This window comes from Trachymyrmex cornetzi, unplaced genomic scaffold (genome assembly GCF_001594075.2).
Source record: "Trachymyrmex cornetzi isolate Tcor2-1 unplaced genomic scaffold, Tcor1.1 scaffold25, whole genome shotgun sequence".
In the NCBI taxonomy this organism is placed as follows: domain Eukaryota; kingdom Metazoa; phylum Arthropoda; class Insecta; order Hymenoptera; family Formicidae; genus Trachymyrmex; species Trachymyrmex cornetzi.
The window spans coordinates 98,199-113,363 of record NW_017297166.1 but is presented as its reverse complement, the minus strand read 5'-3'; the positions used below and the strand labels follow the sequence as shown (position 1 = coordinate 113,363).

The window sequence follows — 15,165 nt, the reverse complement described above, 5'->3', positions numbered from 1 at the left end:
AGCTTCATACATATATATTTACGCATACAACATGTACATTAAAATTCTCATCATCCTATTTAATTTCTGTATTTTTAATACAGGTTAAATTTTGAAAATTATTATTATTAATAAAAATAAAATAATGTTTTGATATACATATTAATTATAATTATATATATATTTATGTAAATATATTAACATATATTTGTTAAAGATTTTTACTTATTTGTAGATGACTGAAATTATAATATTCTTAATAAGCTTTATTTTCTTTATTATATTTTGTAAATAATAATTAGAGAGTTGTTTATAAAGACGATAATTCTACCGTAATAATATATTACCTGAAAGTTGTAAATTGCTGTGAGATTATTAACGCTAGGTACACCGCCATACATCAGACCAAGAAGAAGATTCTTGTAATCTTCTCCAGCATCTCGTAGATTTTGACGTATCAATACGAAATCAGGTTTGAACGATCTGATAACAAATAATGATAGGTGCTACGTATCCGTTACTTGATATTGGTTTAACATTTTAAATAATAAGTTTACTTCCGTCTCATTACGTCATTATATTTAACATTCTATTTAAAAGTTTTTTACACATTATGTACGATATTAACTTTTTAAATTTCTTAAACTATTTTAATTTATTTCTGGATAATTTAATTTCGTATTGAAGTCTAAGAGAAACGCAGAGTAATATTAAATTGTTAAAGTATTATTAAATTATAAAAGTTATGTTAAACTATTTAAATCATGCATTTTAGTTTAACGCAGAGGATCAATAAAATGATTGGGATGCAGAAACTATTCTCAAAAAATTCATCCTTCAATTTCATCTTACCGAATAACTTTGGTCCCGTTACGATAGACAGCCATGGACACTACGGTGCCCGCCTCGCTTGCCGTCAGGGACAGTTCTCGAAATTCCGCCTGCTCCACGCGAATTTCATAATCGCCATGCAATCTGCGTCCCCGGAAGTATTTGCTCCAGTCGGTATTCTGGTCATCGATCACCAGTAAAGTAAAGCATCGGTCCTTGCTGTATGATGAGCCTCTGGTCGCGCCAGATACCGCCGCTCCCAAAATAGAAGCACCCTACGCATCATTTTAGCTGTCACATACTGTGACATTCTCGTCTTGCAACATATCCGACCAAACGGAAGATTGATTATAATTAACTTCTCTAGGAATGACAGGAAAATGCTTTTGAGAAAGACAGATTTAAAGGTTTCGAAAACACAGAACTAATAGAGAGATATTTTGAGAAAGATTTTGGGATATTACTTATTTAATCAGGACTATTAATAATTAAATTAATTATTAAATAATTATAAATGAAAATTAGATCGATAAGAAATAAATCAAATAACAGAGAGGATCCTGTTTTTGAAATGCATTTTGATATAATATTAATATTCATATTTGCTTTGACTGAAAATAGGATTCTTCCTATTATTTAATTAATTATTAATAACCCTGTCTCTTATTCGTTTCAATAATGATTAAGCGACGAAATTACTTCAGATTGAATTAAACCTGATTCTGTTAGACCGAAACTGTCGGATAAATTTAAATAAGGAAAATGGGAATGAAATAGACTTGCCTGGTCGCGGGCGGCACCAGTTAAGCTCTGTACTCGTTGGAGCAAACTCTCCCGTGTCTTCGCCGGCGAGGATGGTGCGCTAGTGGTCCGCGAGCCAGGTCTCAGGTTGAGACTGAGATCGCCGCCGATGGGCTGCGGCGGTCCCTGGGGTGGAACACCCGGGATCGGCGGCTGGGTCGGCAGCGGTATCGGGCCCGGTTGGGACTGCAGGGGTCGGTCCGGCACTGCTTGATACGGCTGAGACGAGTCCTGCCGTCCCACGGTGGCCATCCCAGGATCCGCGTTGGGCTCATCGTCGAGCTCCGAGCTTAGGTCCCCTGACGAGAACCTGGAAGACAAGCTATGGTGGTCGTCGTGACAGTGACAATCGGTCGGCAGGCCGCGCACTGACGCTGTCGTGTCTGACTGCGTTAAATGCACATCGATCACAGCCATTCGGTGCTGATGGGATGACGAGCATGGAGAGATGACGTCGGCAATGAGGCTGGGCGGTCGCTAATCGGCCGGCGTTGCATGCGTGCTGCGGATCTTACGTCTATTTCGGTTGCGAAGTAGACGGTCACGGCGTCGTTCAGTTCGAAGCAGCATATTTGTTTCTTTTTTCTTCATCCATTAGGCGGTAATCTCTTTTTTGCTCAAATGATTTGTTGCGCGTCGAATAAAATGAGCAAACCTAAATGCGAACAATGCCTAAGACATCCGCACGAAACCACGTTGTTGCACATTTACATCATCGATTTACACTACGTGTAAATGTGGTTACTCATAAGTAACAGTGAGATTTACGTCATAAATATAAAGCGAGAGATGAAAGACGCGATATCGCTGATGAAGGAGGCAAGGTAGCGTTGTGCTAACGTTGCCGTGGGTAAAGCAACGTTAGCGCGATGGTTTGATATCATGGCGTGCGTCCAGGCTGTTGCATTTGGGGCAATGCTGGAAGCGGTATTTTTAACGAGCCGCATGCACATATCCATATTTATCGAACACGAAGGACTTGGAATTATTAATAAAAACATTAAGGTACTGTGTTTGGATTCCCTGTCAATAACGTAGAGTGCACTTTCAAATAAACGGAGATTCCCAAACATCTCGATATGATCTCTTTTGATATTTAAAACTCTCCCTTTGCAATCGATTAACAGTATTTTAAGAATTAACTTTACAGAATTTTATAGGATTAGTTTTATAGAATTTTTAGTATTTTAAGAATTAATTTTATAGGATTTGATAGGATCAATTTTATAGGATTTTTAAGAATTAATTTTATAGGATCGAAGTTTCGATACCGTAAATATAAAAAAAGTAAAGAAAAATCTCTTTTGAGCTTCCTATTATATTAACATTGCTTTAAATACTTATAGATAAAAGATATAAAGAGTATTTTATTAAAAGTATATTTTCATGTTTAAGCAAATATATGGGTTTAACGGAAATTCTCGAATATATATGATTTCGCAAATTAGTGTGGGAACCTTCGCGTCGAGTTCAGTAATCCTAATTTTCAACACTGAAAGTTTGACATGTTGCTGCTTGCTTAATGGCCGACTCAGGTAAGCACTCGTGTCCGGCTAATTAGACAGAGGAATCTATTTTCTCTTCACGGGCGCACTATGGGAGCCGCCGAAGCGCGCAGAATATTGAGGTATCGCGCACATTGTTTTAAAGGCCGATTATTATCGTGCACACGCCAGTGTGCGTAAATTGACTCCATATAAGAGGTACTCATAAAAACAGGATTTAGCTCGGCAATGTGATACATAAGTTTTCATCAAGTATATACCTTTCAACAACGTATTCATTCTCAGCAGCAGGTAGAGTGACGTTTCGGTCGAAATATTTCCATGCCGGATTTTAATTATAGGAATCTCTGGACCTCGTCCGATAACAGGCGACCGGTAATTACGTTAAAAGTGCATTAAAGCGCGCAATATAATGAGAGTATGGAGCGCTATTCGCAATTATAAGTTATTGCTACATTTATACGCAGTAACGAAACAAAGAAATAAGATTAAGTTCACGTAAATTGCTTATTTTCATCCGTAAAAACGTTTTCTGATGAGTATCGAGAGATGTGTATCGTCTCAAGTTCATTACCGATCCCATGCGTTCTAGAAATATTCCATAAAATCAATCCGGGAGATCGGCGGACGCAATACAATACAAAATACATCGCATTTTACTTCATGCAGATTCAAGATTCGGACTGACATTCCTCAATATGCTTGCGTCAATAAAATTACGGAAAGTATACAGAAGATGACTTTAATCCTTTGGGCATATATAAACATGCACAGCACCGTAGATTAAATCCACCAAATTAATAAGCGCAAGAGGAAATGTCAGTCCTACAGAACTGATGTACCAACGACTCACCTCCGTTTCAGGTAGTTGACATTAGAGGTGAAGGACTGACGAAAACTGGAGAATGAAATGTTGCCGGGTGATGGAGCTGTACCACAGTACTTGGCGCAACCGCCGCGGCCGGTAATCTTGATGGTTACACCGAGCTCGTTGCTGCGACGAAACGGCTCCCGGTTTCGTTGCTCGGACCGTTAGCGATCTAGAAGATAACCCGTTTCAGTTCTTTGTCGTGGCGATGATCCTTGCACTGCTGATGATGCGACGTCGTCGCGACGCGCGAAATAGGTCGTTCGTTGTGGCTCGATCGATCGTGTCGCTGGATCCCAGATCGATGGGACGGGTTTTCTTTGCTTGATGCGTCGCGGGATAAATTTCAACGTAAGGTAATCCGAAAGGAAAGGATGAAATAAGAGGAGGTGAGGAAGGAGAAAATAAACAATCCAAGTTGAAATCTGCAAGTAGAAGAGAGAAAAGGATTTAAATGCCAAGTAATTGAATCAATTATACTCGTAATTATTATAGATGCTGCGTTTGTCTTGGCGCCGAGGCATTTACTGTGTCCCCTGATTCTTATTCACGTAAATAAGACTGTAATTGTATAAATAGTTGTATACTCAGGTAGTTGTATTATTTGGATCCATTGAATAAATTAGAACGCGGTATTTTTTATTCAAATAACGATATTATTTATACAATAATTATTAATTTTTGATCCTTTTTATATTGTTTTTTCTATATTTGAAAAAATAAACATATGTAGAATTTTTATTTATCAAAATATATATTTTATAATTTAACAACAATCAAAATTTATTAAATTTTATTTCTATTCTATAATATTTTCGGATTATTCAAAGCAAATTAATTATTTTTTTAAATACGAAGGTCCGACACTTTTTAATATAATTCAATTCTACAAAGTAATATTATACCTGAGTACTGATATATGTAATACTTGGATTCTTTATAACGCTGAGAAATTTCTTTTTAATTCGAGTGGCTTAAACGAAATGACCTATTTCTGCTATAAATAATACACTTTTATTGTACAAGAGATCTTTTCGTAATTGGTTCTCTCGTGTATCGGAAATAATAAGCTAGAATTATAAAACCCACTCGTGATTCTGTTACTTTCTTTATGTTATGCTTTGTGAATGTTTGTGCACATTATTAAGATATTAACAGCTTATGATATCAAAAATATGACGAGATTAATTTTTTTCATGAATGCTTAAGCTCAGACATTCGCGGAAATATAAAAGAAATTCAGTAAAATTTCACGTAAAATTCATAGAATAGATAAAAAGCATATTTTAAACAGTTTAAAACATTATTAACTGACGTTTTTAATATATTTTAAATATGTACTTTATAATATTGTTTAAAGTATTTATATTTGAAGCATTAAAAACATATTTAAGAAGGAACATAATGATTTATTTAAAAAAAAAAAACATTAGTTTTGCCAAAATTCAATAGAATAGTTAAAACTTTAAAACTCTTTCAATGGTATATCTTACTTTAATTTAAAAAATCCTTTTTCAATTTTTTACACAGAGAAAAAGATTTCTTTGGATGTAATAAATTTTATTGTATCCAAATAAATTTGTTATTGGAATAAATTTGTATTTGGAATGGTCCAAACAAATCAACGTTTGAATCAATAAGTGCAATTGTTTGAATTTGAAACAATGTATATCTTTGTCTTATAAATATATTATTTGTTTGAACAGATAATATCTATTTTCAGTATTTGCGTGATCAACTGTACGGCACAAACATAATTGATGTAGCATATAGCATTGCTCGTTTAATCCTGTTAGACGTATAAGTCATTGTTTCCATATTTTCGGTCAAAAAATGTAATGATTATTCTAAGAAAACAATTATTTGCATAGAATAACCTAACTTCTATGAATATATTTTGCCATTTTCAAATAAATAATTTGTTTCATTGTTTGTATACATTGTAGCCAAATAATATATTATTTAATTGAAAGATATTACTTCAAATAATAACGTTATTTCTGTCAAGCAATAGAGATTTCTCGAATGAAACAACAGAATTTTTATTCAAACAAATAATATTTCGCGTACAAGCATATGTTATTTCGATAAAACAAATTTTAGTCAAATAAATAGGAATACTAAATCCAAAGAAACTTTTTTCTCTGTGTATAATAGTTTTACGATAAAAAATTACCGCTGTTACATCGAGGTATAAAGAGTACTTCGAAATCACGTATTATGCATTAAAAGGAAAGAGTTACGGATGTAACCGGTGTGACCAATGACTCGTAATATAAAGCTCATGAAAATCGATAGTCGAGGCGCGATTTTGCTTGGAATTTCAGAAATGCTTCATGGCATCGTGCGAGTACACCGGCATTTACGTATTCTTGGAACATACACGCGGCACGGAAATGCTACTTCTATGGCTTGCTTCGTCGATCGTATCACCAGGTAGAACGCACCTTTTCTTGAAGAGCTCTCGCGGGATAATTCTATGCTCATCGCAAGAAAAGAAGCGTCGAGGAAGCAATGATACATTCCGGCCGTTAATATTTGTTTCTTCCGTACTTCTTCGATAATAGGGAGAACGTGCACGATTCGCAGAACTAGTGAAGTTCGCGTGTATCTCCAACATTCAACTTTCTTGAAGTGTTACTCGAGAAGAGAAACCTCCCGATTCGATTTGATAATCAAACAAACAGCTTGCAGAATGTTCCCTTTTATTTTATTCTTAGTTTCATGTTTCACATCAAATTGAGAGTAAAACGATTGTTTTTTTGTACATCGAAACATTTCGTAAGAGATTCTATTATATAACATCAAATTTTTTTAATTTATTAAAACACTGCAATATATTTATTTAAACATAATTTATTTAAACACTATAATATATGAGTGCCTTTAGCGTTTTAAAATAAACTTGACTAAATTGGGATTTAAAGGAAGAAGGGGTTAAAAAATATTTAAGAATATACGATGAGTGATGAGTTTGCATCAAGATCTTGCGAAGAGAAAATTCTAAATTTATCATAGAGCCTGCAGGTGAATGAATATCTGGGTCGTAGGCATTCCATATTTCATTCCGAGGCCATTCTTTAAAGTCTTAATTCAAATCTTCTGATTTTATCATGCTATAGTGATTTTAAGCTGCTTCGCCTTCGCGTTTGTTGCTTCAGGAAATTCAAATCGTGCGAGCGTATAATTTAAGTAAAATTATAGAGAAGCAAATCAAATGAATCAATGAGAAATAAGATTACTCCACTTGTACCAATTTCCATGTGATAGCATTTCGCAATTTTCGTGGTTTAGTGTAAGACATTGCATAGAATTATCCTCGCGCTGCGAATAGCACCTACCTATTAGACCGCGAAGTGGTAAACGAGTTATAGAGCCATTACGTGTTGATGAGTTACGCCTGTGGATACAGCTCATCGAGCATTTTACACGCACAATACCGCTGCATGCATCGAATTCCTATAATGACTATGTTACATACGATCAAGAAAGTCACAACAATAGCCTGGTATGTGTGTTAACAGATAATAAGTTACCTGATACAAAGTTCTGTGCAGTTAAAAGTCTGAATTAGAATTATGATAACGCTTTAGTTATATGAAATAAAATATAGCTTCAGAGATTGAGATACTCAATTGTTATTCCAGAATATGTGGAAAAATAATCGATAAATGTATAAAAAAAAAGTATGACCATAAAGTATAAAGTATAACTTCCTCTGACAGATATCGAAAAAAGTAAGGAGGGAAATAAAATATTGATCCTGTAATATTACTATCGATTGAAAGCAAGTATGATGACTATTCGTTCATATTTCCTAATGACACTCAGAAATATAAATAATAAGAACATAAATTTGCCTCTGTAATGTTTTGAAGGATCATTTATTGTAGCAAGTAGTACTTAACTGTATGTAATTTTACAGGTGTTAATACAGATATCGTAGTAACACCGGTTGTACAAATATTTATACTCCAATCCTATTCCGATACATTTAACCACCATTAAATGACAGATGGTGCAAGGATCGATACAGCCGGCTTACCGAGAGTCTGTCCACTCAGACAAAATCGTTGAAATTCAACGGGAGACTTATCGAGCGAGAATAATTAAACAGTAAATTCTTGATTTAATTATAAAATATTGAAGCATCTCTACGTTAAATTAGGAGAATATATTGATAGAAAATTTACCGCAGCGTAATAATATAAGCATTATTGGGGATAAATGCCGAATCATGAATTTACATTAATGATGATCGAATATCTCAAAATATTCATGTTAAAATCAGCGCAAATGTTGCTCTGTACGCCACTGATATAAATTGTATATTACGTATCTTCATAATTCCAAATGCAATGGATTACAGATATTGTACTTCCAGTGATGTTTGAACTCACGTAATTACGAAGATTAGATCTCATTTAAAAGATTGCTGCGTTCTGCTTGTTTTAATCTCCGTATCTGACTCACTTTGGAATCTTAATGAAATTCCTGTTATCTTTCGATATATCTATCACATATTTTGCTCGGGTTGAGGTAAAATAAAATGTTACAAGAAATTGCGTAACAGAAGAATCCGCTAATCCGTATACAATGAATTAAGCTGAAGAATACAACTACTATAGTTATCAAATTTTTATTACAGTACTTTTCAAGACTAATCTATAAATTCTTATAATCTAAAAATAGATGACAATCAGGTTTTTTTTTAATTAACGCTTTTAGATCGCATTTATTATGTATCGTAATTGATGTAATATGATAATGTATTGACATTTACATGAAGACAGATTATTGTGCATACAAGATTAACGACCGAATTCATTAATATAAATTAAGCTCATCAACCTCACTCCGTTCAAAAGATGGAAAATTCGAGGCTTAGTAAAAGCACTTCTGGGTTTAATTTCTATATCATGATTCATGATCCGAACTTACGACGTTAAAGATCGTTACTTTTAACCGTTTTTATTACAAAGATAAATTCCCGCTTATTAATTACTAGAATACTCCGATAAGAAATATAGGTAAAATCCTCGTAAAAGAATATGTTTAAGCATGCATATAAAAAGAAAGAAACGGTATCGCACAAAAGAATATTCTCGTTTATGCTGATCATAAGATCCATCTCAGCGACCATGACTAAAACTTTCCAAGAAAATACCTCTTTTATTAACGTCACGACAAAAAGAAGGATAGAAAGAGGTTCACCAAAGAGAACTTGAACGTAAATTAAAATTCATTCAACAACAAAAAAATCAATGAAGATGCCGCTTTGTAAAACGCACGCATTCGCCATTACTTTTTCGTCTCCCGAAACTCGATGTGTCACCCCTGCTAAAATTATCGCATTCATTTCTCGTTTCTCCGACTATCCCGACTATTTATGACTGAACATCGATTGTACCCCATCCAAACGAGACACCGAAATCTTGCGCAATGGACGTAAATCCGAAAACTGCACTATACGTATTAAAATACATACACCTCCATTCAAGGAGATAACGATCCCATTTATCAACGACCGCCCACACGTCGCCTGTCCTCGCCGTCAATACGAGCGATAAACTTACCTTGGTGATCTCTCGCTACGCAAAGACGTTGATTCGAGCTTTTGCTAGATAAAGCAATTTGCTGGAGCACTCGATTGCGCTGATTCGTTATTGTTATAAAGCCCACGACGCTATTCCCACAACGTTATTCCAACGACGTTATCTGCGTGTCTCATCGACAGCCCTATCGAGCGACTATCGAGAGCGACGTTGAAACTACCCCGAGAGAGGAATCGAAACTACCCCGCTCGGCGAAGACAACCGTCACGTGAAGGTGGTGCGCGCCACCAGCCTGTCACCTTGCGTACTCTACGCGGCTAGAACCGGCAAAGTCCTTTTACGAGAAGGCGTGTTCCGAAGAAATCGCGATTTCACGTGGAATCACCATTTCTCAGCCGAATCGACCTTCTTACGAGGCACAGAATTGAAAACCTCACCTAACACCTGCGACTCTTAAACTACAACCACTTACCTGTGTCGCGTGCGTGTACTACCCACTAGTTTGCCGATGAAGCAGTGAAGCTCGGCGGAGAATCGCGAGGGTGTCGCCCGGAGGGCTACCCTGATCGATACGCCGGCGCTTGCGCAACCCCTTATCATCTACCAACCCCCTCGCGTCCCTCGTGGAGTTCCCTCGCGCAACTCGTCGCCGGCTTCGCGCGAGAGAAGAATGGCATAGGTAGGGGAAAATAAAAAAGGGAAGCAGCCCTCGTCTGCCTGTTGGTATTTGCACGAGATTGTTCGGTGCATGTCAAACACGGTTCGCCTACTTGCCGACTGGAGATGAAACTTGCTTTACTGCTCTCGCAACCCTCCCGACAAATACGACCTTTGCGCCATTAAGAGCCACCCTTCGAAAAACGAGAAGGCGATTTTCGTAGGAAATATTATAATTATATTTGGAAACTTGCGAAACGATCGTATCGATGATGTTTCTTTTTTAAAGGGACGAAAATAAAACTCTCGGAGAATGTGGGTGAATGTTTGTTGAGATTGAATACAACCCCCGGACGTTATTAAGAACGCGAAGTGTGACGTCCCTTGTGAGATTCTATCGAGGGGACGTTATATAGAGCTTGAGGCAAAACCCATCAGCAACAATAAACTCTTTGCAATATTGATGCATCTATCGGAGTTCTTATTGAAAAGTTTCTTATTGAAAAAGTCGACGTTGAAGAATAGCTAAACTTATATCTTATATTATTAGAAAAGCATCTACTAAATAAAAGATAATACGGTTTATTTTAAGCGAGTGAAAATATGTAATCGAGAGATGTGCTTGCAGATATCTTTTAGACATCTTATACTATGTGCAATATATAGCAATATTCTATTGTTCATTAAACACACTTGAGTGAAACATGCTATTAATTTGGTCAAGGCGGCGTTTCGTGCCTAATAATATTTCTTGTGAATTTTTACAGTATCTAGTTCAAGCAAATCGAATATGGTATTTTTCACTCTTGTGTGTTTAATCTCGTTCGATCGATTTTCATTTAATATTCTACTATTTATTAAATTGCATGATTATTACAAAAACGTACATAAAAACGTTTCTTAAATGAAATATAATACGATTTATTTCAAGCAAGTAAAAATTAATATAGCGAGTAAAAGTAAGTAATCAAAAAATACTTACAGATATCTTTTAGACATCTTTGTACTATATACAACATGCAGCAATATTCTGTGATCTACTATTTAAATTGTACTATTATTACAAGATAACGTCGATATTATTTTACATATAATGTATATAACCATGTTCATATCTTTGTCAGATCTTCAATAAGAGACTATATTTGGCACTGAAGAATGTCAAGGTGGTGTCATAAAGAATATACAATTTTTATAAATGTTTTATGAGATTTTTACTGATAAAGCGAGGAGGTCCTACATAACGCCTTCACTTTATTTGCATTTAAAGAAGCATAACCAAGACTCCCCCGTTCGTTTCAAAGAAACTTCAATCAATACGCGACGAAGTATTCCTCCTCGAACTTCTCGACAGTCTCGACGAATTCAACGGATGTAGATGAAAGAGCAATAAGAAGACTTGACTGTCAAACTTCTTGTCTCGTTGCCAATAATCTGATAAGAAATATTGCGGATATGAAAAATATCGTTGTAATAAGTGTACTTTATTTCTTCAAATCAGTGTATTAAGTAACTTCTTTTATATCCAAATATCTGAATACAATACTAACAAGGTTGTTGTTAAGATTAATTAAAGTTAATACTTATTATTCATAAAACATTAAAATATGAAAAAAATAAAAAGGGACATAGAATTATTATAAAAATTATTAATAAACTATATAATATTTTTTTAATTGTCTTTACAAATAAAAAATATATTATGATATGCAATTGATAAATAAGAATTACTAGTTATGGACTCTCGAAATTAAAATAATGTAGAAAAATAGGTAAATGAGAATTCGGTGCTTAATACACAATCATTGATTATATATATATGAATATATATATAAATTGTATTTGACTTGTTGTACACTCGAACGTTTCGACCATCTCTTGGGGTCATTCTCAGCAAAATCAACAAAGAAAAATAAAGTTTCCACCCTCCTGTGTATCAGACGAGTTCCTACTCAGCTGCGTACTTCCAAAAGTTTCACAAGGTCCAAAACCGGTGATGATTACAATGGAAAAACAGATGCCTGAAGAACAGGAGGCGTGAAATAACAATTTTATTACAAAATTAATAATTGATAAAGTTATTGTCACGATATAAAATAATTTAAGTTAATACTAATTTAAGTAAATCAATGTCTTACTGTTAATTAAGTATAAAACAATCAATGTTACAAAGTTCAAAGTTAAAATAATATATTATGTTTTCTATGTACTAAAAGATCTATTATTATATACATATTATATACGTTCCTCTTTGAAGTCAGAGGAAAACAATAATTATAACCGACGTTTCTCATTCACAGCTATTGATGTCTGCATATACCTATAAATGTCGCTTCAATTTCAGGTCTCAGATACAATATCTGTCTTCGCAGATCAAGATGTATCATACATTACTCGCGAATGATTACAAGCCGCTTCTATTGTCTGTTATATGAAGTCTTTGTCTACATTGTGACGTCTTAAGCATGGCTTTGACGATAGCCTAAAGTACCTGTGAAGGCGATACATACAAAACCGTGAATAATAAATCGAATACATCCAAGCCTGTCCCAAAATATTACAATGTAGGTTCTCTAAAAAAAAAGTCGAGTATTATCTTCGAAACTGATAGGCGCACTTTCAAAGATCCGTACGTCTTCTTTAATCACGATAGGTCGAACCAGTCTAGGTCGGCCTGCACGGGTCGTTTATTATAATTTTTGAGTCTCTTCGAACCGGTTTCAGTAGTTGTTGCCAGTACATTAACGCTGTTATGTGTTATTTTGTTTTTTCACTATTTTTGGTGCTTTTGAATAATTTTAGATATCTGAATTTTAATACCCTAAATTCGTCTGATTTATATTTAGTCAATCAGGCGGTTCAATATGTAAGTATCCTTGGATTCCCTGGAATAGAATCTAAGGGAACACGAAGGTAATGTGTACAAAAATACGAATCGTAGTTAGATTAAGATTAATTAAAATTCTTATCTCTCTATCGATGAATTAAATAATTATTTAAATAGTCTTTGTTAGTATCGCTTTGAAAGTTCTTCAAATATAAGAAGCAGTAGCGGATTTAGACAGAAGCCCACAAGGCCCAGACTTAGGGGCGCTCCTAAGAACCAAAATTAAAGTAAATTTTATATTTGTGTAAGATTGTCAGTTGTGCAATATTCGCCAATGTGGCACCTTGAAGTAGTACTTTTACATATAAAACTAAAATCTTGATGTTTTGGTGAAAAAGTGATACTTTTCGACAATAGCCAACTTTTTTATTGTTTATTTGTCTAAAAGGGACGCATTGGGTCTTAAAGGGGCGCCAATTTAAGAAGTACAGGGCCTAGGGTGCAAAAATGTATAAATCAGCCACTGATAAGAAACCATTATATTTATTAATTTAATGCTATATTATTAATTCATTAGGGTAATAACAATATAGGTGTAAAATAATTGTGAAAAATGTATTATTAGGAAAACTATACAAATTGTCACGAAGATATAGGAAAAAGATTAGTATTTTTTCATGAAAATTGTAGAATAGTAATCAGAAGTAGAATTAAAAATTAAGGTTGTAATATGTAGGGTAAGAAGCATTTGCAGGTATAGGTTTAGATAAAAGTAATAAATTGAGGATGGGTTCTAGTTAGCCAATAATTATAAGGTATGGTTGAATATGTGTGGTCGAGTAAAATTAAATCACATTCCTTGTTGACAGGTAAGCCAAGTAATACAATATCTTCTTCTTCTATTATTACGTTATTTTTTAATTATTATTTTATTATTTTACAATTTTGAACGATGAGCAATTTAGCGATTAGATTTACGAATATTTATGATCGTAAGTACTGCAAAAATTGTCAAACGCAAAGCAGTATGAAGTTTTGGACAACTCCATTTGAATGATTAGGTGTTATTATTAGTATTATCTCTTTTTTGTCGTTTTCATGATGCTGCTTAATTATCTTAACAACTGTCAGATAATTGTAAACAATAAGGAGGATCCAGCCACAACGCTTGATGTGTTTAGCTTAAAACATGTATTTCAAATAAAACTAAGTAAACGTTTCGGTCTAACATGTGACCATCTTCAGTACATTAAATTTTCATATTATAATTAAAATTGGAACATCCAGTTAATCAAAATACAAAAGAGAAAATTTTTCATTACATAATAACTAAACACATTAAAAAATTTTTTTATAAAGTTACAGTATAACGCCATAAATTCGCAATAGTATGTATTCCGCAGGGAAAGAAATATTGCATTTGTAGAACAATTTATATCATGATGTTATATATAAAATTTGTATCCGTCGACTAATTATCAGATAATTATCTAAAAATGCTGCCCAGTGAACACAACCCAGGTAGCAAGCTACGTCATTTTGACGTCAGCTTGCTACCAGGGAAGTTACATGTAACTTATCTGTTAGTTGTAATTTCCCACTCAATACCTTAATAGCACAGATCTCCAAGGGATGTTCCAAAGAATATTCAGAGGATATTCCTATGTCCTAAGAATGTCCTCTAGAACGTCCTTCGAATAAAGTGTGCTATTAGGATAATATATGAGTAACTGTAACATAACACTCATATTATATATACGTCTTACTTATTATATAAAATGTATTAGTTATGTTTCGTTCGAGCTGCGATTAACATGCGTTTTAACATGATACTCTCTATAGTGATATAATAATAAATTTTAAATTGTGTTTTTTATCCAATGTCGGAACGAATTCCTTCCATGTCTTGGGATTTTACAACATCAAATCTGTTCATCTAATGGTGATTTTTTCCTTGGACATGAAGGGATTGATATTTTGAAATTGTATTGCCGAGGAGTTCCAAAGTGAACTGAAACGTACTATTTTTTGGAATAAAGATTTAAGATTGCGTACTAACTACCACGCTATGACTCTCATTCGCCCTGGTTTTTTGGATTGTTTGTTACGATTATATTGTTGCGTGGGAAATTACAACTAACA

The 15,165-nt window shown here is 34.3% G+C and overlaps 2 protein-coding genes across 2 annotated transcripts in view; both read right to left on the bottom strand.

The window, feature by feature from the left end:
• The window catches only part of Syn (synapsin), a 45,817-nt gene extending 41,788 nt beyond the window's left edge, over positions 1–4,029 (bottom strand). Inside the window, exons 1-4 of the mRNA XM_018508169.1 lie at positions 3,970–4,029; positions 1,594–1,921; positions 832–1,085; positions 327–462 (exon numbers count right to left, since the gene is read on the bottom strand). Coding sequence (XP_018363671.1) covers positions 327–462; positions 832–1,085; positions 1,594–1,863 — 660 coding nt within the window. The 5' untranslated portion in view covers positions 1,864–1,921; positions 3,970–4,029. The remainder of the gene's footprint in view (positions 1–326; positions 463–831; positions 1,086–1,593; positions 1,922–3,969) is intronic.
• Positions 4,030–4,079: 50 nt separating this feature from the next.
• On the bottom strand, positions 4,080–10,139 carry LOC108761504 (uncharacterized). Its single transcript, XM_018508102.1, has 3 exons — positions 10,012–10,139; positions 9,561–9,670; positions 4,080–4,409 (listed from the first exon to the last, which is right to left on the bottom strand). Exons 1-3 carry the CDS (start codon positions 10,137–10,139, stop codon positions 4,174–4,176), a joined length of 474 nt encoding a protein of 157 aa, XP_018363604.1. The 3' UTR covers positions 4,080–4,173.
• Positions 10,140–15,165: the final 5,026 nt, after the last annotated feature.

Coding starts and splice junctions, on each gene's coding strand:
- LOC108761504 (XM_018508102.1), bottom strand. CDS start 10,139: ATGATAAGGGGTTGCGCAAGCGCCGGCGTATCGATCAGGGTAGCCCTC. Junction 9,671..10,011: donor AGTACACGCACGCGACACAG/GTAAGTGGTTGT, acceptor TTGTGGGAATAG/CGTCGTGGGCTTTATAACAA. Junction 4,410..9,560: donor CGTAGCGAGAGATCACCAAG/GTAAGTTTATCG, acceptor TTCTACTTGCAG/ATTTCAACTTGGATTGTTTA.